Source organism: Sprattus sprattus (genome assembly GCF_963457725.1).
Source record: "Sprattus sprattus genome assembly, chromosome: 6".
Classification (NCBI taxonomy): domain Eukaryota; kingdom Metazoa; phylum Chordata; class Actinopteri; order Clupeiformes; family Clupeidae; genus Sprattus; species Sprattus sprattus.
The window spans coordinates 35,315,174-35,341,953 of NC_137925.1; the positions used below are offsets into that span (position 1 = coordinate 35,315,174).

Here is a 26,780-nt window from a genome sequence, read left to right on the forward strand (position 1 = left end):
TGTCATTCCCCCACACACCTAGGGTATTGACAATGTAGTTTTTTTTTAATCTGGGTCTCAAACCCCACCAGAAAAAGTAAAAACAGCTCTGCCAAATATATCACCAAAAAACATCAGTTACATACAGTACAATGTACCAACTGTTGTTGGTGTTCTCAAGACCAGTCTTTTGGCTTTTGCCTAGCTAAACAAAAACCCCTTACTGCTAACCTAAGGGATATGTTACTGGTGAAACGTGCAGCTTTGCTGGCAGGTTAAGATGCCAGTGCAGGCCTGTGTGTCACATGGCAGGTCCCCTGTATTGTTGCTACATAACCATGATGGGACTTCTTTTATTTCTCATCCTGGACTCAATTTTCTTTCTCTACCACAGAGCTCAATGCCTTGACCGTCACCCTGGCGATGACAGGAAAACTGGTTGTGACCGGGGCCTTTTCTTTTGTCTATTTCTACTCCACGGAGCTCTTCCCCACTGTGGTTCGGAACATGGGATTGGGTGTCACCTCCATGGCCGCAAGAATTGGCAGCACACTTTCCCCATACATTGCCTACATTGGTGGGTATTTGTTGAAAATGTGTCATTTCAGTCTTTTACGTATGTTATCCTCTTAAATATTGTATTTCTTTGTTTCCCAGGGACATATAACAGTGTGCTGCCCTACATTCTAATGGGTGGCATCTCCATACTCTCTGGTGTCTTAAGCCTGCTCTTACCAGAAACAAAAGGCGAAGAACTTCCAGAACTCATCAGCCAAGTGAAACCTCTCCAGTGGTGGGTAATAATAATGATTTTATGTCCTTAGTCCTTTCATTTCTCAACAAAATATTTTTATAACAAAGTTAGTTTATCCTATTTTAAAGGCTTTGCAAGAAAAATAAGTCAGTGGATAAATACAACCAAGATGGAAGTGAGATGCAACCAAGAAGTGAAGTGGAGTTGACCCTACATCAGAGAGGACTTCAAACAACTATCAGGACATTTTGACAGGATTTTTCAACTGTATACATGAAGTATTTAGCATCTAAGGACTTTGTATTCTTTTCTTTTTTTTTAAGTTGACGTTAAGATGAGGGAGTTTTTGTCATTTCCTTTGTAATTTTACTGACATGTATGGTTTTAACTTTTAATAAATGTTTCAATTGATAAGAGTTTTCCCCATAATTTGTACACTTTGTATCCTCTATCTTTGCACAGTTAAGTGTTGCACTGCAAAAGAAAATACCGTATTTTCCGGACTATAATTTTTCTCAAAAAACGACAGTGCGCCTTATAATCGGAGCACCTTATACGTATATGGATTCATTCTGGTTGTGCTTACTGACCTTGAAGCGATTTTGTGTGGTACACGGCGCTCTATTAAAATGTTTTAGTACGAGTTTGGTAAACTACAAAGCCGCACCGCTTGCAGCATTACGGCTACCGTGTTTTATATAAACCCTCGAACAGTACATTGCTTCCGACCACTGTTGCTCTCTTTGCTGGTGGCTCAGTGTTGGAAGTGCCTTTTCCAACAAGCTTGAAATGACAACTAAAGTAATTTGCTATGGAGTAATGCTGGGAGCATTGCTCTCTTTCCATTAAATAGGGAATGTATTTTATTTCTCGTATGTGTAGAACCTATTTAGAATGGCTGACCTTACATAAAACGGTAGTGAAAGAGCCAAGAGACTGGAGGCAAACAGCAGCTCTGCCTCAATGAGGGGGGTGTGTGAGAGCATATCAGCAAGCTAACGTTATACTTATTAGCAGTGAGGCTAACTAGCTACTATGTGTTTCAATGGATTTTTTGTCTAAGCGTTAGCAGCAACGTAACAATAATGGTTGAGAGCTTCAGTTAAGACCTACAATACTCTGCAACATTTTGAGAGTTATTGTGAATACGCTAATGTTTGATTTAGCGGTATCAGACTGTTTTTTTTACTTGTTACAACTGAACAGGGTTGGGAGTTATTGTGATTAGGCTCATTAACGTTTGAACAATGTTGAGAGATATTATGAACCTTGTTAATGTTTTAATGTACAGACATTACATGAAGGGAAATATAGTACACAACTGTTTGTTGATCCTTTTTTTGTGTGTACATACTTCCATGTATAGCGTTAGCAGTGTTTAATAATTAGTCACATGGAATTTGGTGATTACACTGATAGAGATCCCACAGAGAGGACGAATAGAGGTGTTTGTCTCACAAACTCATGACCAGACAGTCCCATCATCAGCCATGAACCCAGCTATCAGCCTCTTCCTCACAACGTCTCACACACCACAAGGAACGTCTCACACATCACAAGGAACGTCTCACACACACCACACTAAAAAGATGACTTCTTGACCTAAACTGCCAAGGCTAATTTGACAAAAGATCCACTATATCTTCTGTCTAATGCTAACTAGTCAGCTTAAAATGCTCTTGCTGCCGTAGTGTCAGTCTGTCACAGAAACAAGTGGCACCTGTTCACTGAGCAAACCTCCATAATATGAAAAGTTGGGAAATATAAACCGTAGATCAAATTCCTTGGTTGTTTGTGCACTCATCTATTTCCACATGGAGTGATTATGTGCTAGAAAGGGGATGGGTAGTGGGGCTTGTGTCTTCTCAGGTGATTACCAAAGATCAGAGTCCAGACAGCTGAGGTGAAGGCTGTCCTGAGTAGACTGAGCACATTTCAGTTGGGACCAGCTGTGTTTCCAGTCCTCTGTAACCAATGAACAGACATGTATTATTCATCGTAGGAGCCAAAAAATATTATGTAATGGTTAAGACAATCAATTATCAAAGACTGAATTGTAATCAGTTGAAAGGGTGTCTTAAAAACAAACAAGATTCAAGACATTCAATAATTTTTTTGTGTGTTTATTATTTAACCAGTCTGTTGTTTTATGGACACTCATATTCTCCTGTCAAACATTAGACACAAAGACCTACATTATGGTCTCAGTGTAATGCTACACAGAATGGCTGTAGAAAGCATCCATAGAAGAGTATTTGCTTGTGCACCTTCTTGTATTGTCTCACTATGTAAATGTCTAATCTCTGTGTGCCTGTGTGTGTATCTCTGTGTAGTCTGTGTCACCAGTGTGCACATCTTACTAAGTGGGGTCAAACCAAATACAGCTGTATTTAGGGGATGTACCTTTGGCCTGCAATGGGGTCTGTGAACATTGCTTTAAAGGAGAAGTTAACATCAATCCAGTATTACCTACTTTTAGTTACATAATGTAGTGAGCCGTTAGCAGTGAGATTTTGGATGTGAAAAGTAATGCCTATGGTCAGCTGCACAAACCATGAACTCATTAACATTAAAGTGGTCGGATTGCTGTCATAAACTAATGCATTAGATAAATAAGTCTCTTTTCATTCAGGTACGGACTGCCAACTAAAATAACTGTTAAAGCTGGATCATCTGGCATACATACACCTTGAAAAACTACTTCTCTAAATTAGACTGTAAACAGGATTGTGAATCTTTCTACAAAGGAGAATAAATACACCGGCCAACTCTCTGGAATGCCTGTAATATCCCATGCTTAGCATTATTTGGATGCATATGTTCGTATTATTTTCATTACGTTTGTTTCCGTGTAAAAGTCAATAGTTCATGACCAGAGGGCAGAATGTGTGAAGGTCTTATCATGATGATCATTTTGAACCCAGTAAAAACTCCACCCCTTGTCACTTCCCATACTTGTGTGATTCGGCAAAGGTTTTATAGTCGAGAGAGTCTTAGTCTCTGTCAAAGGAATTCCACACGCATGGTGTTGCTTCTGATGCCTTTAAATTCTTTTCATTAAAATTTCATGATGAAGGATTATGAAGAAATAATTGCAATTTTAGGGGAGTGGGGGCCTTTTCAAAGACTCATTTACATCCTCCTGAGCCTCAATGCTATCCCCAGTGGGTATGTGGCATTATCCATGGTTTTCCTGGCGGACATTCCTCCTCACCACTGCAGGCTTTCATTCCTGAACAGTAGCTATGGAGGACTGGGCTACAATCTGTCCATCCCGACTGAGGAAGTGAAAGGAGAGATCATCCTGAGTCGCTGCAGACGCTACACTGAACAGGGGGACTCTGATGCTGTGTTCAGTAATGACACAGAGGGCTGTCTGGATGGCTGGGTGTTCAGCAAGGAGAGATACGTGTCCACCATTGTAACTGAGGTGAGGCTGTGAGGTTAAATGACCTCTCGTTTCTAATCAATCTAACTAGGATGATCGTGTGTGGATAAAACACAAGCCCCTGCCCGAAATATGTTCGTGGCAGTTTAATTGAAGTTTCAGCGTGAAGTGTGAGTAACTATCTGTTTATTAACAAAGCAAGTTTGGCTAGATAGTAAGTAAGTAAGTTAGTTAAATATGCTCTGTTACCGCGACTATCACTACAACACTCAAACAACATATTTAAACTATATTACTATACTTTACTACTCTGTAGGTCCGCCCCTATATTTTAATTTGGAACCCGTATGCCTACTGTCAGTATTTACTTCTCAGGTTTTCTTCTCTTTGATATGAACTTAAAGTGGACACATGTGGACAAATGATTCAAATGAATACTGTGGATGTTCAAAATCTATTTTGTAACAACAAAAAAGAACATATTTATTGTAAAAGTGGCAGATTACATTTTGTATTAGCCTATGCTTCGTTAACTGTGGTGTTGTGCACTTTCATTTTAGGTCTGTATGCTACATTTGCATAATGACAAGCAGTTTTTTTTTTAAAAAACTTGGTATCCTCATTTTCTTTTCTAAGGTAACATTGTGCTGTTGACTTACAGAATACGCTTAGGTAAAAGCCATCTTATTGAGTTCTCTATCTGTTGTCATTTGCACATTTGGCATAGAGGTAATCCAAAAGTAATGGAAAGTGATAAGGATCCATTAGTTTAATATTGTGATACTTGGATATGTAACTGAATACTGTAAAATACACAGTACTGTACAGGTAATGAGTTATTGTATAGGAATACATTTTACCCTCCCAACCATGCAGGTAAACAGACACAGGACTATCTCCGTAGAGATCAGCTCCATGTTGTCAGACACTAATAGCATTGATATAGTTGTCAGACACTGATATCATCATCATATATGTTATCATTTTGAGCCTGTCAGTGGTGAAAACAAATGGCCTACTTGCATCTTGCTTGTAGAGGCTTGGCCCATGGGATTACATTGTATATTACATTGGATTGTTTTTGTTGGATATAGCATTCTTAATGGCAATTTCTGTAAACTGATATTTTCCCAATATTTTTCCACAGTGGAATCTGGTGTGTGATGACGCTTGGAAAGCTCCCTTTACCCTAACTGTATTTTTCCTTGGAGTGCTGGCAGGATCGTTTTGTTCAGGCATCACATCAGACAGGTATGGAACCAATCCAGGAAACAATGTTTCATCTCCTTTGAATCTGTGAATACAAGAAGGTCACTCATAATCTATTCGTTGCCATGGCGGTGCGCATAGTCGCAGCAGCTCAGTGCCTAAAACAATGCAGTGAAATCAGCCAAATGAAACCAAATCAATCGTCAAATATTGTCTACAACAGAGTGGATTTAATTTACTTCGGTAGAACATGCCAAATTCCAATAACGAGTGCCTTTCAACCCTCGCATGGGATTCCTCCGGGAATAGCCAGAACACCGGCGTCTCCATGGATAGATACACCGAGTGGCATACCCCGAAGACGGAGGAGGGAACATAAACAGAAGCGGGGTTGCAGGTCTGGCGACTTGGCTAGGCTAAAAAGGGCTCCAAACAGACCACCACTGCCCAGTCTTTACGTCGCAAATGTCAGGTCTCTAGGAAATAAGATGGACGAGCTTCATCTAGATATGCGGTCAACCATACGAGACAGCTCCATCATCGTTATCACTGAAAGCTGGCAACACTCGGGGATCTCAGATGCAGCGGTGGAGCTGGCAGGTCGCTCACTTCATCGCAGCGATAGAACAGAGGCTTCTGGTAAGAGCCGTGGAGGAGGACTATGTACGTAAATAAGGACTGGTGTACAAACTCCACTGTCATCGATAAGCTTCACCTGATCTAGAGATGCTAGCAGTCAAATGCAGACCATTTCATTTACCACGCGAAGTCTCCGTTACCGTGGTAACCGCAGTATACATCCCACCAGATGCCAACGTTAATGCAGCACTTGGCTATCTACTAGCATTAACAAACAGCAGACCACTTATCCAGAGGGCGTTTTTATCGTGGCTGGTGACTTTAACCATGTCAACCTCTCCTCGATCGTCACAAACCTTGGTGTCAAGCTGGACTCTTCATTGTCCTTTGATGCGCACATCAAATCCATCTGCCAAACTTCATTCTACCACCTAAGAAACATCTCAAGGCTGAGACCCTCTCTTCCCAAACATGCTGCAGAAAAGCTGGTGCACGCATTCATCAGCTCCCGTCTGGACTACTGCAACTCTCTGCTGGCAGGTCTTCCAGCAAAAACCATCCAGAGGCTGCAGTATGTTTCTTCAAGCCCCACATGTTGTGCATGTCACTTTAAACTATCAAAACCAATCAGAATGCTAGATTAGACATCAAATTAAAATCCAGTGTGGTTTGGGTTCATGTATATTGCAACATTAGAAGGCGGGACTTCCTTTCTTGACCAGCAGTCGATGGAGCACATGGCATGACAAAGAGGTAAGATCATTTGCATGATTAATGGAATTAAACTTGATAAAAACTTTAAATAAAAAATACTGTAGTATGCATGAAGGTGTAAAGAAGATTTTTTGAAGGTTTTAAGAAAGTTTTTCACTTTGTAATTATTTAGAAATACACTTTTTCTTTTCGTTGCCTTAAGGGGGTCATTTTGTTGATGTCCTTTTTATCATTGCCCTCTTTGTGTGTGGTTGAGTTATCACTCACATGTAATGTATTTTCATACTGCAAATGGTGGGAATTAGTATATTTAAAGGCTTTATCATTTGTAATAACTGATTGTACACATTTTGACAGAATGGACACAAAAGTGTTCTATGGACGAAAGCGGATAGATCTGCATGTTAGGGAAATACCAGCTGACAGTGGGGACAGTGAGATAGACAGCAATGCCAGTGATGAGGAGCTGAATGCAGAACAAGGTTTGAGCAGAAGTGGGAAAATAGGGTGTGAACTTTTGACTGTGACTGCTATCTTATTTGTTAACAAATAAATTAGCCTAAATATAGATTGCCAGGTGTCAACAGAGCATCAAAAGTTACGTTTCATACGCATACAAGGCTAGAGAATTCATATTTTGTTATTTCCTGTTTTTATCATTTCTATAGCCATTGAAGGTGTTGAGGATGAGGCCATTGAGGATGGTGAGGATGAGGCCATGGAGGATGGTGTGGATGAGGCCATGGAGGATGGTGTGGATGATCCAGACAATGATCCATCTCATGGAGGAAACAATTCCACCCAGACCCCAAGATGGAAAACATCACATACCCCTGCCTCTTCAGAATATCCCAAATGGACAGGCATTCTCCAACAATCTGGCGATATCCAGTCTCCTTACCGTTACTTCAAGAGGTTCTTCTCAGATGATTTGATTGAGTCCATTATTCAAGAATCCAACTTGTTTAGTGTGCAACAAAATCCAGCCAAGCCACTTAACCTTACAGTTCATGAGCTTGAACAGTTCCTTGGTACAGTAATGTATATGTCCCTCTTCCGCCTCCCAGCCACCCGAATGTATTGGAGCCGCAGTACACGTGTTGCGCAAGTTGCAGATGTGATGTCCCTCACACGGTGGGAGACCATCAAGAGATTTCTCCATTTTAATGACAACAATAGCCTCCCTACACGAGAGATGCCCAATTTTGATGAGCTGTACAAGATTCGCCCTCTCCTCGATCATATCCTGCCCAAGCTGAGAGAAATTCCAATGCAGGAGATGCTGTGCGTTGATGAGCAGATGGTACCTTTTAAAGGAAAAAGCAGAATTAAGCAGTACCTACCCAGTAAGCCAAAGAAGTGGGGGTACAAAATTCTACTTCTTTGTGGATCCAATGGCATTCCATACAATTTGGAGGTGTATGTGGGGAAAGCTGTACATCCACCTGAATTGGTGCTTCGTTTAGCCGAACCAATCCCAAGACATAAAAATTTCAAGATGTTTTTCGACAACTGGTTTACCTCTGTCAAACTAATGCATGTGTTGGCACAGCAAGGCATCCATTGTGTAGGCACGGTGCGCCTAAACCGCTTGCCAGGCAGTTCTATGGTGCAGGAGAAGGATCTGAAAAAGGCAGGCCGTGGGTCCTTCCAGGAAAAGACGGCATTAGTTGGCTCCACTGAGTTGTATGCCGCGAGATGGTACGACAACAGGTCCGTTACCCTTCTCAGTACGTATCAAGGAGCTCAGCCCATGTCCCAGGTTGACCGATGGGACAAACGGCAAAAAAAAATAATCCAAGTGGCATGTCCTGCAGTTGTGTCAACATACAACCAACACATGGGGGGTGTTGATTTGCTTGATTCCTTGATTGCATTGTAACGCATACATATCAGGTCAAAGAAATGGTACCACCGCCTTGTCTTCCATGTGATTGACCTGGTGGTGGTGACAAGCTGGCTACTCTATCGACAGGATTGCATACAGAGCGGGACGGCAAGAGGTGACCACATGGCCCTTTATGCCTTCAAATCACAGGTGGCACAGAGTCTGTGCAAATTTGAGAAAGAGGGGAAAAAAAGAGGCCGACCCAGTGGAATCGCACAACAATATGAGGAAAAGAAGAGCAGACAGGGACCAACGGCTCCCATCCCCAACCAAGATGTCCGCTTGGACAAAACCTCTCACTGGCCAATTATGTCAGAGAAAAAGGGAAGATGCCGGGTTCCTGGGTGCAGAGGAACACCCAAAGTTTTGTGCACAAAGTGCAATGTGCACCTGTGTTTTACTGCGCAAAGCAATTGCTTTGTGAAATTTCACATGGAATAAGACTAACATTTTTGGTCTACATGATGGACAATTCAGTTGATAATGTTATAATGTGTTTAAAGTGTTCTGTTTGACATATCAGTATGAAAAGTGTTTAAAAGTTGTATAGCTATAATGCTTTGTTGGAATTGTCTAGTGTTCTGGTTCTCCATGTGATTTTATATGTGATTTTATACCTTTAGCGCACAACGTTGCCCTCAGGCAACAGAAAAAAATATCTGTGAGGGGGGGTTCAAAAAAATTTTAAAATGTTTTTTATCAATAAAATACCCCAAAATAAACTAAGAAATGCCCTGCAGTATTTTTTTTTTTCAAAAACCAGATTGTGTGCAGTAGAAGGTTAAAAACAGTGCTGCCCGGGTTCTCACCAAGGCAAGGAGATCCGAACACATCACCCCAGTCCTCCACTCCCTCCACTGGCTTCCAATCAACCAGAGAATAAACTTCAAAGTCCTACTTCTAGTTCACAAGGCCATAAACACCACCAGTCCGGCCTATTTCCAGGATCTCCTCACCCCTCATCTCACACCAAGGACTCTTAGGTCTGTACAAGCAAACCTTCTTGCAGTTCCCCGGACAAATATGTCCAGAATGGGAGATCGTGCCTTCTCCTCGGTGGGGCCACGACTCTGGAACAAGCTCCCGGAGAACATTAGGGCTTTGGACTCCATCACTACTTTTAAATCCCACCTCAAAACCCATCTTTTTATATCTGCCTTCTCCTAAAGTCCTGGTTTCTGTTTTTCTTTTATTTCTTTTCTGTATTGTTTTGAATGCACTGTTTTAAATTGCTATTGTGACCCTGTTAAGCACCTTGAGACATCTTTGTATGTGAAAGTGTGCTATACAGTGTGTACCTACATCTACTGATGCCTAATCTGGACACATCTTCAGTGATGTTCCTGGGATCATTGGACGTTTCGGGTCTTTCAACATCATACGCCCTCCTCCAGGTGACCCAGCCGGGGCTGATCAGACCCCAGCTTGTGTCCAGATGGCTAGCTAGCTACCATGACTCCATGACTCCCCTCTTTTGAGCCACAGCCATCTTGAGGCTCTCTCTGCCGCATCGGTGGTATTGCGGATGGCTCTCCTCTTTCTCTCACCCTCGATACCTAAACTACTGAAGGCTCTGGCCAAGGAACGGGCTGCAAATCCTCTGCATCCAACCTCCACAGGGAAACACCTTGCTCTCCAGCCAGCCTGCTGGCAGTCACTGACCAGTCCTGCGTACTTGGAGAGCTTCCTCTCGAAAGCTTCTTCCAGGCGATCTTCCCACGGGACTGTCAGCTCCAGCAGCACTGCTTGCTTGGTGGACTCAGACACAAGGACAATGTCTGGGCGCAGGGTGGTGACTGCAATATGGCTGGGGAACTTCAGCTGGTGTTCAAGGTCCACCAACAACTGCCAGTCTCTTGCAGACGACAGGATGCTTGCAGATGATGTTCTTCTCGCAGGAGTTGGCTTGTCCCCAGCTCTGACAAAGGCAATGGTTTTCTTGGAGGGTCGGAACTGCTTTGCCCACTCCAGTCCTATGCTGATGGCTTCAGCAATGGTCTTGAGGACTTGGTCATGCCTCCACCTGTACCGACCATCTCCAAGTGCCCTTGTACAGCAACTGAGGATATGTTCCAGGGTTCCTCGCTTGGGGTTCCCCACAGTGGGCATGCTGGTGTCTCTGCTATGCCCCATATGTGCAGGTTTGATGGGCTTGGAAGCACATCATACACTGCCTGGATGAGGAATTTGATGCGGTGAGGCTCAGCTTTCCAAAGCTCAGCCCAGGTCACTTTCCTTTCGACCACATACTCCCACCTCGTCCAAGCTCCCTGCTGCTTCATCCCCACTGCCTTGCAGGTTCTCGTCTCCTCCACTGCTGCTCTCACCTCCTCCTGAACAAGTCGTCGCCCTTCCTTCCCCCTGGTGTTCATTTGGGGAGTTGGAAAGGATCCTAGCCCTGCTCGGCCTCGTGTGACCACTCCCACCAGGCTCCTGTGACGCAGCCTTACATCTGCCTCTTGAACTGCTTCCTCTGCCCTCCATTTCCTGCCAGTCCTCACTTGGATCCCTGCCTTAGCCACCTTCGGATCACTTGAGTCCCTGTACTGAACCACTTCTCTGGCTCTAGTTACCTTGAATTCCTCCTCCAAGGATTTGAAAGGCAGTTGCAGTTTGTTGGTGTTCCCGTAGAGTGCAATGCTGCTCAGGCTCCTTGGTAATCCAAGCCATCTCCTGAGGTGATTGCTGACTTTCCTCTCCAAGGTCTCAACTGTCGAGATAGGGACTGCATAGACAAGGAGGGGCCACAGGATCCTGGGAAGAATGCCATGTTGGTAGACCCAGGCTTTAAACTTCCCAGGTAGGCCTGACTTGTCCACGGATTTCAGCCAGCCATCCAACTCAGTGCAGGTTGACTGGATAGATGTTGTGTCTCTCAGAGAGCAGTCAAAAACCTTGCCCAAGCTCTTGACTGGCTTCTCTGAGATGGTTGGAATGGCTGTGCCTGTGATGTTAAACCGGAACTTGTCCTCCACCTTCCCTTTCCTCAGCACCATTGGTCTGGATTTGGTGGGTTTGAAACGCATCCGGGCCCATTCCACCAGCTTTTCAAGTCCCTTCAGAATCCACCGGCAGCCTGGGACTGATTCTGTCATGACTGTGAGGTCGTCCATGAATGCCCTGATGGGTGGTTGCCGTTGTCCGGAATTTGTGAGGGGCCCTATGCACTCTGGCTCAGCAGACTTAGTGAGCATGTTCATGGCTAGGGAGAACAATGTCACAGAGATAGTACACCCTGTGATAATACCGATCTCCACCTTGTGCCAACTGGATGTTGTTCCTCCTGAAGAGACCCTCATCCTGAAATTGCTGTAATAATCAGCGATGAGGTCTGTACACATGCTGGGTACATGATGTTTTCTTAAGGTGAGCTGAACCAGCTTGTGTGGAATGGAACCGAATGCGTTTGCCAGGTCAAGCCACAACACTGACAGGTTGCCCTTGTTCTCTCTGGCCTCCCAAATGAGCTGTGTCACCACACCAGTATGCTCCAGACATCCTGACATTCCTGGAGTGCCGCCTTTCTGGACCGATGTATCTATGTAGGTGTTCTTTGCCAGGTAGGTACACAGCCGTTTGGAAACAGCACTGAAGAAAATCTTTGCCTCAACACACAGCAGGGAGATGATGCGGAACTGGTCTAGCTGAGTGGAGTTTTCCTCCTTTGGGATCCATACCCCTTCAGCCACTCTCCATTGTTCAGGGATCCTCCCTCTTCTCCAGAAGACTCGCAGGATTTTCCACAGGCGCAGCAGGAGTTTGGGACAGTTCTTATACACTTTGTAGGAAGTGCCACTTGGTCCTGGAGCAGAGCTTGCCCTTGCTTTGCGGACAACCTCCCTAAGTTCCTTTAGCTGCAGCTCCGACATGTCGAACTGCACTTCTGGTTCAGGGGGTTCTATGAGGTTGTTACACTCTCCCAACTCCTGCTCTCTTGCGGGGTCGCTGTACGTCTGCTTCAGATGTTGGTCTATATCTTCCTGCGAGGAGGCCAGTTTGCCACTGCGCTTCTGCCCCAGCAAATCCTTGGTGAACTTGAAGGGGTTAGCGATGAAAGCAGCACGTTTACGTGCCCTCTCACGCTGCCGCCTCCGATGCCACTCAGCCCGTCGGAGAACTCTGATGTTTTTCCGAAGGATGCACATTAGCTGGGCCAGGCCAATGCGTTCCTCTTGTCCTGCCGCCTTGTGCTGCGATTTCAGCGCTTTCATCTCCTGCCTGATGTTGTGGATCCTTACAGCTCTTTGATTCTTTGAGTAGGATGTTCCGGGGCTTTTCTTCTCCTCCTCGCCAAACCGTTCAGCTGCGATGCTGACAATGATTGTCGTCATACCTTGCAGCTTCCTGTCGGCCTGTCCTTTCGCCATTGCCTCCAGAATTTGGTCGACATCGTCATCAAACTGCTTCCAGAGTGAGGTCATGCTAGCTGCAGGCCATTTGATCCGCCTCCTATCAGACTTGATGCTCGAGGGATTAGTTTGCAACACTTGGAGGTTCTGGGCACTATGGGGTGACTCCGGGCCTGGCTCCTCCTGCGTCTCACCAGGTGTAACACCTGTGCGTTGTGCTGCTTCTGCTCCCAACGGGCACTTCATCCTCGCTTGGTGGATCTTTAAGCCATGGATGTTCTTGCAGATTTTACCGCATGTACACTGCTTGCTCATAGTCGTTTGTCCGTTGCCTGGGTCTGTCACCGTTGTATCCAGACGGGGTTGCTCATCCTCCCCCCCTCTCGGGCACCCCTGGGGGTATTTTTCCATTAAGTTAATCGTAGCTTGTTTGGGTTCCTCCTCTCAGAGAATGCAGATTGGGTTGCTGACCCGTTCTGCCCCGGTTGCCGTCTCTCCGGGCTGTCACTGACTCTCCAGTCGTCACCACACTATTCATGGTTGTCATCCAGTCTTTCCTGGCTGTCACTGATCACTCAGGGTATACAGTGTGTACATACATCTACTGATGCCTAATCTGGACACATCTTCAGTGATGTTCCTGGGATCATTGGACGTTTCGGGTCTTTCAACATCATACGCCCTCCTCCAGGTGACCCAGCCGGGGCTGATCAGACCCCAGCTTGTGTCCAGATGGCTAGCTAGCTACCATGACTCCATGGCTCCCCTCTTTTGAGCCACAGCCATCTTGAGGCTCTCTCTGCCGCATCGGTGGTATTGCGGATGGCTCTCCTCTTTCTCTCACCCTCGATACCTAAACTACTGAAGGCTCTGGCCAAGGAACGGGCTGCAAATCCTCTGCATCCAACCTCCACAGGGAAACACCTTGCTCTCCAGCCAGCCTGCTGGCAGTCACTGACCAGTCCTGCGTACTTGGAGAGCTTCCTCTCGAAAGCTTCTTCCAGGCGATCTTCCCACGGGACTGTCAGCTCCAGCAGCACTGCTTGCTTGGTGGACTCAGACACAAGGACAATGTCTGGGCGCAGGGTGGTGACTGCAATATGGCTGGGGAACTTCAGCTGGTGTTCAAGGTCCACCAACAACTGCCAGTCTCTTGCAGACGACAGGATGCTTGCAGATGATGCTCTTCTCGCAGGACAAATAAAATGCATTATTATTATTATTATTAAGACGGTGCTGCCTTGCTTTGATCAACACGTAAAGTGGGCAACTCGAGGAAAAAATATTCTGGACTGTGTGTATTCAAATATTAAAAAGGGATACAGGGCCTCACCCCTCGCACACCTGGGCCAGTCTGATCACCTGTCACTATCCCTGCTTCCAGCATATCACCCCATCATTAAAAAACAAGAAGCTACCATTAAAACGTTTAGGAAGTGGCCTGAACATGCATCTCTACAGCTCAAGGACTGCTTTGAAAAAACAAACTGGACCTTGTTTTTTAATCAGGATGTGAATGAGTATGCCTTCGCTGTCCTCTGTTACATCAGGACCTGCATTGAAAATATCACCACCAACACCCGCATCAGGATTCCCCCTAATAGGAAACCCTGGATGACTGGGGAGGTACAGGCCCTTCTGAGGGAGCGCAACGCAGCTTTCAAATCAGGTGACAGAGCACAGTACAGCATAGCCAGGCACAACCTGAAAAAAGGCATCAAGCAGGCCAAAGCCATGTACAGGGAGAGGATTGAGGGCCACTTCACCAAGAGACCCAACACAAGTGTGGCAAGGTATACAACAGATCACGAACTACAGGGGAAGCCGCAACCCACCGACAAACATCAATGCCTCCTTAGCAGAGGAGCTCAACCACTTCTATGCCCGCTTCGAGACACCTGGGCTAGATAATGGAGCTGCTCCCCCACCTGCTGGCACAGACCACACAGCCATGGTAACAGCAGAGGAGGTAAGACTCATCCTCAGGTCTGTGAACACAAGGAAGGCAGAGGGACCAGATGGCATTCCAGGAAGAGTGCTCAAAGAATGCGCATACCAGCTCGCAGATATCTTTACGGACATTTTTAATATGTCTTTAGCCAAAGCGGTTGTACCAACCTGTTTTAAAACAGCAACTATTATACCTGTGCCCAAGCAAAGTAACATCAGCACCTTAAATGACTATAGACCTGCTCACTCCCATCATCGCCAAGTGCTTAGAGAGGCTGGTGGCGAAGCGCGTTAAGGCTTCCCTCCCTCGCTCCCTGGACCAGCATCAGTATGCTTACAGGGAAAACAGGTCCACTGAGGACACTATCGTCACAGCCCTCCATTCAACGCTGACACACCTTAATACCATCGTCCCCAACCGGCTGACCACCAAACTCCTTGATCTGGGCCTCAGCTACAGCCTGTGTATGTGGAATAAGGATTTCCTAACAGATCGCCCGCAGACAGTGAGACTGGGTCCTCACCAATCCTCGAGCCTGTCCCTCAGCACTGGAGCTCCACAAGGCTGTGTTTTGAGTCCCCTGCTCTACTCCGTATACACATATGACTGCACCAACACCCATCCTTCAAATACTGTGATCAAATTTGCAGATGACACTGTGGTAGGACAAATCACCCATGAAAATGAAAGTGCCTACAGAGTGGAAGTTGACAGCCTGACAGAATGGTGTCAAAAAAACAACCTGACCCTGAATGTCAGAAAGACAAAAGAAATCATAGTCGACTTCAGACGGCAAAAGGCGAACCCTCAACCCCTCATCATCAATGGTGAGGAAGTAGAGAGGACTTCCTGCTTTAAGTTCCTGGGGGTTATGCTCTCAGAGGACCTGAAATGGGTAATGAACACAACTGCCACAGTTAAGAAAGCACAACAGCGGCTCTACTTCTTGCGAATATTGAAGAAAAACAACCTGTCTCCCGAGCTGCTTCAGACTTTTTACCACTGCTGCATTGAAAGTGTGATCACATACTGTATCACTGCATGGTACGTCAACTGCAAAGACAAGGACAGGAAATCCCTCAGGCGGGTCATAAGGTCTGCTGAGAGAATAGTTGGACTTCCACTGCCTCCCCTGGACGACATCTTTAGGACGCGCTGCCTCCGCCGAGCATGTGGCATTTTAAAGGATGAGACTCACCCCGCAAACCATCTCTTCACCCTGCTAGTGCTACCCTCTGGCAGGCGCTACCGGGCCACTACAGCCCGCACCTCCAGACTGCAGAACAGTTTCATCCCCAGGGCCATCACAGAACTTAATAATCACACTACCCTCCTACCCTCCACCCAGCACAACTGCACTTTTTTTTGTGGTTGCACAAACAAATTTCGTTTTGTATCTAATGCACAATGACAAATAAAGTCTATTCTATTTTATTCTATGAATGCCATTTATTTTCTCCGATCACACTTGTCTCATTACCATGTCCACTTTTTCAAAACTCATCACACAGTGGGTTTTTAAAGGAACACACCTCAGCACATCAGTTAACCGTTGGTGCAAAATGCACTATATACAATATCCTCTCTTCAGTATCCAGAAGTGCTTAAAAACCATACCAGGTTTAGATATAAACCTTATTAATGTCAGTATGCTTCATTTGAATGTTGAAATCCTTTCAAATCCCAGGGGTTTTGACAACCTGTTTAAAGATTTAACAGAATATACCTATAAGCAGTGTAGAAAGAGCATCCCCATATTTGTGAGTCTGCAGTCACTGACTGAGGTAACATTTAGTCTAACTTCTATGATGCTTCTAGAAGAACAATAAATGGTTATAAATTAATTGCTCTTGAATAAGTACCAGTTATTTGGAAAACTACAGTAAGTTGGATCTACAACCCCAAATCAGAAAAAGTTGGGACGGTATGGAAAATGCAAATAAAAAAAGAAAGCAGTGATTTATACATTTATCTTGACTTGTAATTCATTGCAGACTGTATGAACACAAGGTATTTCATTTGATTCGTAAATATACATCCACACCTGCCATTCAGGCCTGCAACACATTCCCAAAAAAGTTGGGACGTGGGCAATTTAGGGCAATTTAAGAACCGTCATTATATAAGTGTTATAACCACATGGGCTCAGGATAACTTTGGCAATCATTTGTCAAGCACTACAATACGTAGTTACATCCACAAATGCCAGTTAAAACTTTACTCTGCCAAAAGGAAGCCTTATGTTAACCGTGTCCAAAAGCGTTGTTGACTTCTCTGGGCACGGAGGCATCTGGGATGGACCATCACACAGTGGAAACGTGTATTGAGGTCACACTAATCAGTATTTCAGGTCTTTTTTGGGAAGAAATGGACGTCATGTGATCAAGACCAAAGAAGAAAAGGGACCATCCAGACTGTTACCAGCAACAAGTCCAAAAGCCAGGGTCTGTCATGGTATGGGGTTGTGTCAGTGCCCTTGGCTTAGGTAACTTACACTTCTTTAATGGCACTATTAATGCCAAAAAGTACATAGGGATGTTGGAACCACATTCTTCACATTTCAAAGGCATGACTGAGGAAGAAGAGTGTGCGGGTGCTGGAGCCTGCCTGCAGTCCTGACTTGTGGAGAATGTGTGGCACATTTTGAAACACAAAATGCGACAACGAAGACCCCGTACCACATTAGGACTTCTTTGCAGGAAGAATGGGAGAAAGTTACCCCTGAAATGCTTCATCACTTGGTGTTAACATCTTTAGTGTTGGAAAAGGAATGGCAACATTACGTAGTGGTAAATGCTTGACTATCCCAACTTTTTTTTAAATATGTTGCAAGAGTGTTTATTTTGAAGAAACAATACAATTCATCAGGTAACACATCAAATAATGTGCTGTTGTACTGCTTTCAATGTAATACAAGCCAAGCAGAATTTACAAATCACTGTTTTCAGTTTTAATTTTAATTTCACATACCGTCCCAACTTTTTCTGATTTGGGGTTGTATCTGCAAGCAGTCAATGCCTGAATGCCTGCAATTTATTTCTCATTTGACATTCCTCCTCAGGTATGGCAGGAAGCTCACCTTCTTTTCCAGCAAGGCCTTGCTGACGGTCTTCAGCTTGGTCCTGACCGCCTCCAACAGTTGGGAAATGTTCTGTGTGGTGTACTTTTTTGTGGGAATGATGGACGTTGCCAATTACTGTACTGCCTACATTCTTGGTTGGTTAAACTGTCATCTCTGTATTGGTCTCATTCATCATGTTTTGCCTTCTGGGAATGCTTGAGAAATGTATTATTTATAAATATGATACAACGTCCTTTAATACCTGCCTATATGACATTTCTCCCACTGTCAGGTGCAGAGCTCCTCAGTAAGTCCTCCCGCATGAGCTTTGGAATCCTGGGAGTCTGTTCATGCTTCGCCATTGGCTACGCTAGTCTGCCACTCTTTGCATACCTCATCCGGAGCTGGAGGACCCTACAGTTAGCACTGTCTCTCCTGGGATTTCTTTATATTCCCCTGTGGTGGTAAGTTTATACACGCAAACACACACACACAAACACACACTATATGAATGTGCAATATGAAGTACAGTTACTTAAAGTGCTTCCATAGTACACCGATTTGTACAGCTTCCTGAAACTCTTGATTATCAAATTTACTATTTGAAATTATGCTGCTTATGTTGTTGAACTACGCTTCGCATTACACCCATATTAACATCTCTGTTGATGGTTTTGGACTTGTTGACATCTGGTGGCTGATTTGGTCATTGTCAGCATTTGTAAAGGTATTTTTGAGTTTTGTGATGATCTCACCCTCTTGTTGTTCACCACCTCAGTGTCATTATCAGTGTCACGTGACATGATTTAATCATTGTGTATGTGTATTTCAACCAGTTTCCTTTCATGCTCTCAGCTTGGTCTTTGTAGCCCTTGATGCATCTGACCCAAGTCCAGACCAAAGCCTTGTCCCTGTTGTTTTGGAATCTCAGGTTTTTTTGTGACTCTGCCTTTTCCTCTGGCCACCTCTTTCTGGACTACCCTTGTTGGACTGGTTTTGAACTGCTTTGTTTTCTGGATTTATGGACCTTAACTGTACTTTTTTTTATCTGTGGGACTGCCTGTTTTCTTTTCGGATATTGTTCCTTGCCATATTCTGAGCTTTTTGGATTCTGTGACTTTTTGCCTGGATAGAGATGTAAGAGACATGTTATCTGGTAGCTCAGTTGCTAGGAAGACAGCTTGTGAATACTGAGACCTGGGTTTGATCTCTGGCCTTGAAACTTGGTGTGTATTATGTTCTATTATTATACGTTCCAAAAAGTACTGTTGGCCGGTATTCAGGATAAAACAACACAACAAAACAAGTGCTGTTCGCCCCGCCGGAATTTATTTTTGGATAATGACCGACGGACAATACATTATCCCTTACATAATAATAATAATAATTCATTTAATTTATAGTGCATTCTACATTCAACTGAATCTCAGAGTGCTACAGTAAAACATATTTAGGAAAACATAGTTAAAACAGCCTATAATAAAAACACATAACTAAAAATAAATAAATAAATGTTTTAAAAAGTAGGAAACGCCTTTCTGAATAAAAAGGGTTTTAGGCCAGTCTTTAAACAGTCCAGTGTCCAGTCCAGGGAGGCTGTTCCACAGGCGCGGCGCTGCCGAGGAGAAGGCCCGGTCGCCCATGGTGCGTAGCTTGGTGTTTGGGACCTGCAGGAGCAAACTGTTTGTGGATCTGAGGGTGCGGTTTGATGTTTGGGGATTGATGAGTTCTTGTAGGTAGGGGGGTGCATGACCATTTATGCATTGATGTGTCAGTAGTAGGACTTTGTAGTCAATACGGGATGAGACAGGGAGCCAGTTTAGTGCGTGTAAAATGGGTGTTATGTGATCATATTTCCGGACTCTCATCAGGATCCTGGCAGCGCTGTTTTGGATGTACTGCAGCTTCTGGATGTTCCTGCCAGTGATCCCAGTGAACAGTGAATTGCAGTAGTCCAGTCTTGAGGAGATAAAGGCGTGGACGAGCTTCTCAGCATCTGGCAGGGTTAAAGTGAGGCGTAGTTTGGAGATGTTTTTGAGATGATAGAAGAAGGTTTTGCACAGATGTTTTATATGTTCATTAAAGGTCAGTTGAGGGTCAAACCTAACTCCTAGATTAGTGACTGTGGAGGAGAGGGATATAACCTGACTGTCGAAGGTGAGATGAGTTATGGAAGATGACTGAACCTGCTGTGGAGTGCAAACAAGAAGGGCTTCGGTTTTGCTGCTGTTTAACTGGAGAAAGTTGTTTCTCATCCATGCCTTTCTCATTCATGCCTTTACCTCCCAAAGACAGGCAGTGTTGTTATACCTGAACCATGTATTCAAATGTATCCCTTAGTTCAATTGTGTCAGTCAGGCTAGCTCGGAGAAGGGACCTGAGCAGTGGCGGTTCTAGGATTTTTCTGAAGCAGGGGCCACAATGGAGCCAAATGTAACCTTCAGGGGCCAACAGTGTCATCACCATCTGATATCCAGTGATGACGCTGCTTAAATAAACATCAATTTGCGACAAGGCAATACACACATACTGACAGTAAAGAACATCTACTTCTAGTCAACTATCCAAAAGCAACAATGAATAACTCAGTATCCCTTTTAAAACTGAAATACAAAATCATGAATCAGTAATTGTAATATATACAGTATATATATGTTTTAATTCAGTGTGCATAAAGGGCACATAAAACACACAAAACATAAAAGATAGCAACAGCTTTTAACTGTAGGCCTATATACAACAACATATTCTCTCTCTCTCTCTCTCTCTCTCTCTCTCTCTCTCTCTCTCTCTCTCTCTCTCTCTCTCTCTCTCTCACTCACACACACACACACACAACAGCTTCTCCTTCTAAGCTTTGTTTATAGTCGCTAGTCCTAACAAGGTGGCAAAAAGCATGTATACACCTCTCTCTCTCTCTTCAGAAAAGAAGAATTCTCAGATTGCCATGCTTTGCGCTAAAAAACAAATTAATTAAAGTCCAATGACTTGGCCCGTCGAGACTCAACGCTTAGCACACCCAAGTGACTCAGACGAGCATTGTACACAAATAAATAGCCTAGGCAATGCACTGCAATTCATAGATACACATAAGTTTGAAACTCATCCAGCTAGGAATGAGAAATGATCCGGAGATCGCATAGACTACTTGCTAAATCATTTAGAATTAGCAGCATTGTTCTTTTTAACTTGCGCTTGCGAGTTGACACATCAGTAGCAGGCTATCCCTGCATGTCGAAGGTTAATTTTTGCTGCTTAATGAAAATGCAAGCCCATATCTAATGATATTAGCCTATTGGTGATGATCGACCTCTTTCAAAATACCATGCACCTTCATTTTGTTTCTCTTACCTCGCCATTCATCTGTCTACTACGATATGTCTGATGAAGTGCACCATTTGAGATTCATTGAAAACAAACACAGAATATCGCGTGGCTATCTGATTGATTGACGTGATTTTCAGCCAACCAAAGTTCGTTTTGGTGGTCACCAAAGCCTTAAGACCCACCCCATGGGTATTTTTAACCAACCAGAGTGAGTTATATGCTGCATTCGTCATGAAAACAGCACGTGTACAAAATGCTGCGCTACGCAGCAACCGGCAGGAACAGAACGCTTCTTCTTCTATTCACTTGTATTGACGCAACCGGCGCACTGCCACCAACAGTTTAGAGGTGGAACTGCAGCAGTGATCATTTAATTCTCCGCTTGGTTTTCCACTTGGTTTTCTCGCCAGGTGATTGGCAGAACAGGGGCCAATCAGGGGCCAATCAAATTAGAGGAGGGGCCTCGGCCCCCCTGGCCCCGCCTGTAAATCCGCCCCTGGACCTGAGTCACTGGATTTAGGAATCAGCACTTTAGCCAAGTAGCGAGTGAGGACCCAATGGCAGGATGTAGTTCAAAACTTGGTTTCTTTATTATACACAAATTAATGTATTTCCAAGCAGCGATAATCCAAAACAGCGATAATCCATAAACTCCTCAAAAAAAGTTCGGAAACTTTTTTTCGGTCAATTATTCCTCCCCTTTAGTAATACCAATTGGTATTGTATTGTATATCGTTGGAAAGCCTGATTAGTCACCTTTACAACAAGGTACGACTTGTAAGGATTGTGCATGCGTGGAATGAGCAACACAGCTAACCGTGTGGGTCGCGGCCCAATTTTTTTGTGCCAAAATCCCCTGCAATATTCTTCTGTTGGTATTCACTATTGTTTTGGGGTGCTTGGTGGATTGGATGATTCTCCCACAGTATTAAGGAAAAAACAACACATACAGTATTGGCCATTTTAACCCTTTATTCATTTTACACTGTCAGGGACCTCAGTAGCGTGTGGAAGATCCATACGCAGCCACAACAGCTTGGCACCTCCTCCTCATGCTGGTCATCGGCCTGGTCACACACTGCAGTGGGATGGCATCCTACTCCTGAACCAGAATTTGTCGCAAGTCAGCCAACATGGTTGCATTGGTCATTCTGGCACGTACAGCACGCCCAAGCTGATCCCACAAGTATTCAATTGGGTTGAGGTCTGGACTCAAGGCAGGCCATTACATCCTCTCCACTCCGAAATTCTGGAGGCAGGGGGGGAGTGGCCATCGGGACGACCGGGAGATTTCTACAAAAATAAATTGGCCAGCGATTTAATTTGCTTTTTTGTTCATAAATTAATGTAGAATGGTCGGAGCAAAGCTTCATGGGAAAAGGGACCTGCGTATGGCTCTGCCTTTATCCAGTGAACGTAGGGAGATGAATAAGTAGCTGTCAGAGAGAGAGAGCAGGTGAAGCGGACCTGATGGAGGGAAAGAAGAGAAAGGAGAAAGGAGAAAGGAGGGGCCGAAAAGGCCAGAATGAAGAAGAGGCGGATGCTGAAGGAGAGTGCATCAAAATGGTCAAGAATTAGGGATTTATTCCGAAACAACCAGCCGGCGTCAACTAGTGATGCGAGTGAGTTGACAGGACACATTGTTGCGAATTAGCATAACATTTAAGCCAATACGGGACGCGATTTGTTCCGTATTTCCATAAATGTACATATACAAATACACATGTCTGTCACACACACATCAACACTAAATCTAACAATAATGATCAATCAAAAGCCACCCTTGGTATAGTGGTCATATTTCCGTTAAATCCATACATTTTGTTTGTGTAGTTGATATATGGGAGGTGGAAGGGATGGGTAGGGCCAGTTGTGGGCTCGTTGTGGGCCGGTGGTGGGCCGGTGCAGTCAGAATTGTCCCAGTGGATTTGCCCCTGTCTGGAGGTACTCTGTGATGATCCTGCCTCTGTGGGGGCGAGTGTTGTCATCCTGTAGGATGAAGTTAAGTCTCAGATTCTGGAGATATGGGATCGCCACTGGCTCCAGAATCTCATTCTGATACCTCCAGAATGACTCACTGAATTCCAACAGAATAATATTGGGATTTTGGCACATTGTTTTGGGCCGCTACCCACACGGTTAGCTGTGTTGCTCATTCCACTAATGCACGATCCTTACAAGTTGTACCTCGTTGTAAAGGTGACTAATCAGGCTTTCCAACGATACAAAATACAATACCAATTGGAATTATTAAAGGGGAGGAATAATCAACCGAAAAAACGTTTCTGAACTTTTTTTGAGGAGTTTAGATCAATCGAAACTCCAAAAGCACAGAAGATCAGTGAAAATTCCAAAAGCACAGAAAATAAAGATAAAGATTTACAGGGAAAAAGGCCAAGCTACCCGAGGCGGCTAGAGAACCACGACTAGGGAATATTGCACTAGGGTCCTTTATTGTGACACAATTAAACAGAAAGTAAAACGACTCCATTTCAGATGGAAACTCACCGGCACTGTTGACATGTTTGATTATTGTCATTCCACTGCGGTTCTACATTAAAGCAAGTGAACAAATAGAATGTTGTTCTTATTTATAATCAAACATCTGGATTAAGCCAAGAAAGAGATCACCGACGTCGGAAAAGAAAGTATAAGCCTGTGAGATCAATGATGAGTGTGCATTGCCCTATTGAGGATTGTGACTATGTAGCTACACATGATGAGGCGACAGAGGTGGTAGCCATGCTGAACATACACGCGACCACACATGCTGCAACCTCCAGAGAACCGCGCGCAAATGCTAAAATGGAGAAACTCAGGCGCCCCTCCATAGCATTGTCTGGAACAGCTGAGACCTGGTCATACTTCCTAACCCGCTGGGGTGAGTACAAGAGCTAGGGCACTAGACTGATTGGGTCTGACGTTGTCACACAACTGCTAGAGTGCTGTGAGGAAGATCTTAGAAAAGACCTCACCCGTGCTGCAGGCAAAAGCTTAGTGGATAGTGATGAGAATGATGTTCTCTCCGCCATGAAGGCACTCGCCGTTCGTGCAGAAAACACAATGGTAGCTCGTGTGGCTCTATCTAACATGCGTCAGGGACACGAAGAGCATTCATTCATTCAAGAGCATTCGATCATTCCACGCTCGCTTGAAAGGGCAGGCAGGCACATGTAAATATGAGATGACGTGCACTAAGGACGGGTGTAACCAAGTCAATGATTTCACAGAGGAAATACTGCGCGATGTGATCGCCCGCGGCATAGCGGACCAAGACATACAGCTCGATCTGCTAGGCGAGAAGAATCAGGATATGACATTGAAAGATATGATAGAATTAGGGATGCAAATGATTAATCGACTTTAGATTAATTGGCGATCAAGAGGTTGCTCGATCAAAATGTATTAATCACGATTAATCGCTAGAGGGCGCTAGCACGAGAGACCGGTTGAAAACAAATGTTCTCTGTGTAATGCGGTATTGAAATACAATAGTTCCACTAGCTCACTCAGTTATCATTTGAACACCGTGCATGCTGCTGTCCTGCATGGCACCACCAGTTCACCTGGTCAACCTAAAATCACAGCTACACTGTATTATACCTTCTCTCGCTTACTGCCGCGAGTTAAGGCTTATAGTCTTAAAACTCAGGTTAGCTATTAGCTCGTTAGCAGGCTAGCTCACTGAGACTTCATAGAGTTAGCTACCTAGCTCGTTAGCGGGCTAGCTCACCTTGCTATGAATGTGAATATCTCTGTCTACTCCCACGCTAACGTGTGCCCGCGAGTTTGGCTCATGAGAGTTAGTAAGTAAGTAAGAGTTGAGTTGGCTATTTAGCTTGATAGCGGACTAGCTCACTCAGGCTTAATGATTAGATACCTAGCTCGTTAGCGGGCTAGCTTACCTTTGCCTGATGGCTTGTCATTAAGAATGTAACTACTCTATCCCTCACTACCGTGAGCGCAAGTTAAACTTCAGAGAGTTGTGTTGGCTATTTAGCTTGTAATAGCCTAGATGCAGTTTCTTCATAATCTATAGGCTCAATAATATTCTGTTTGGCTCTATTTAATTTCTTCTATTCTTTTTTTTTATGTCTGTTTCAAATGCAAGAACTGAGCCAGTCCATAATTTATTTCTTTTTTTTAAATTAATGAATGGATTTTGTTATACCATAAAAAACTTTTCTGCTTTCTTTTCCTAATGCATAATTACTTGAGGAATGTATAATAGAATAGAATAGAATTATCATAATGTAATCTAATATAATAATAACTCAACTATTTAGCTGATATTTTTAAAGGCCCTATTGAAGCACTGAAACTCAGGTGAAAAACGCCGCTTATCAATTAATCGAAAGTCGATCGATAAGATTATCAACTAATGATTAATTAATGAATCGATAATTTGCATCCCTAGATAGAATACATCGAAGCCAAAGAGTCAGGAAAACGCTCAGCATCACGCCTGCTTGACCCTCAGAGCACAGACACAATCAGCAGCTCATATCGACGAGGTAAGCAACAGGACGTCCGTACCAGGCGCCAGGGCCGAGAACGTAAAGGTCAAGTCTGAGGGGACGTGCACCTACTGCGGTGAGACAGGCCACGGCAAAACACCTCAATGGCGCACTAGGCGCGCCAAATGTCCCGGATACGGCAAGACATGCCGGAAATGCAACCGTCAGAACCACCTCGACAAGGTCTGCCTGGGCGGCAGATCGCCCAGGCCCCAACCAGAGGAGACTGATGGGGTGTGCAATGAACAGCAGTCGGCCGAGCTATGCACACTCGGCATGACCAGCGCTAGCGACAAAGCACACACACTCCCCCTCGCCCACCACCTGTATGATGACATGTGTGACAAGTGGATGAAGCGCCCATCCAACCCACAGCCATACGTCCACCTCATATCACCACTGAACGTGAGGACTATAAAGCACTGGGCCTCGACCTCCGGAAACGCACCCCGCTGTAACCCTGCCTGCCATGGCTGACACAGGGTGCCAGAGCTGCCTGATCGGCGTCAGGGTCGCCCAGCAGATGGGCCTGGGCACAGGGGACCTTATTCCCGTATCCATGACCATGAAGGCCGCGAACAATGAGGGAATACGGATCCTCGGGGCCGCCATCGTCAGGTTCGCTGGTGACAGCAGCGACGCCCGGAGATTAGAGACACGCCAGATCGCGTACGTGACAGACACTTCAGACCGTATATTCCTTTCCCGGGCAGCCTGCGTGGACCTGGGCATGATCTCAGACAAGTTCCCAACACTCGGGGAGGTCAACCTGGCAACCTCGGACCCGTGTGACTGCCCACGACGTGCAGAGCCTCCGCCTAGGCTAACCACACTCCCCATGCCAGCCACGGAGGCTAATAGGGAAGCTCTACGGAAACACCTACTTGGGTTGTACGCTGACAGCACATTCAATACATGCCCCCACCAGCCCCTGCCGAGGATATCTGGCCCACCGCTTCGCCTCATGCTCGATGAGGATGCGACGCCAGTTGCTTGCCACACCCCCATTCCCGTGGCCATCCACTGGCAGGGTGAAGTGAAAGCGGTTGTTCGTCTTGGCGTGT

General features: G+C 44.8%; 2 protein-coding genes across 2 annotated transcripts in view; both read left to right on the plus strand.

The window, feature by feature from the left end:
- Nucleotides 1-985, plus strand: part of LOC308366464 (organic cation/carnitine transporter 2-like) — a gene marked incomplete at both ends in the record, with an annotated part of 28,716 nt that extends 27,731 nt beyond the window's left edge. Inside the window, 3 exons of the mRNA XM_080840176.1 lie at nucleotides 374-556; nucleotides 637-772; nucleotides 862-985. Of these exons, the coding sequence (XP_080696302.1) occupies nucleotides 374-556; nucleotides 637-772; nucleotides 862-985 (443 nt within the window). The remainder of the gene's footprint in view (nucleotides 1-373; nucleotides 557-636; nucleotides 773-861) is intronic.
- Nucleotides 986-3,803: 2,818 nt separating this feature from the next.
- Nucleotides 3,804-26,780, plus strand: part of LOC308367133 (solute carrier family 22 member 4-like) — a gene marked incomplete at both ends in the record, with an annotated part of 46,575 nt that continues 23,598 nt past the window's right edge. The window contains 4 exons of the mRNA XM_080840951.1: nucleotides 3,804-4,163; nucleotides 5,269-5,372; nucleotides 17,873-18,027; nucleotides 18,165-18,336. Of these exons, the coding sequence (XP_080697077.1) occupies nucleotides 3,804-4,163; nucleotides 5,269-5,372; nucleotides 17,873-18,027; nucleotides 18,165-18,336 (791 nt within the window). The remainder of the gene's footprint in view (nucleotides 4,164-5,268; nucleotides 5,373-17,872; nucleotides 18,028-18,164; nucleotides 18,337-26,780) is intronic.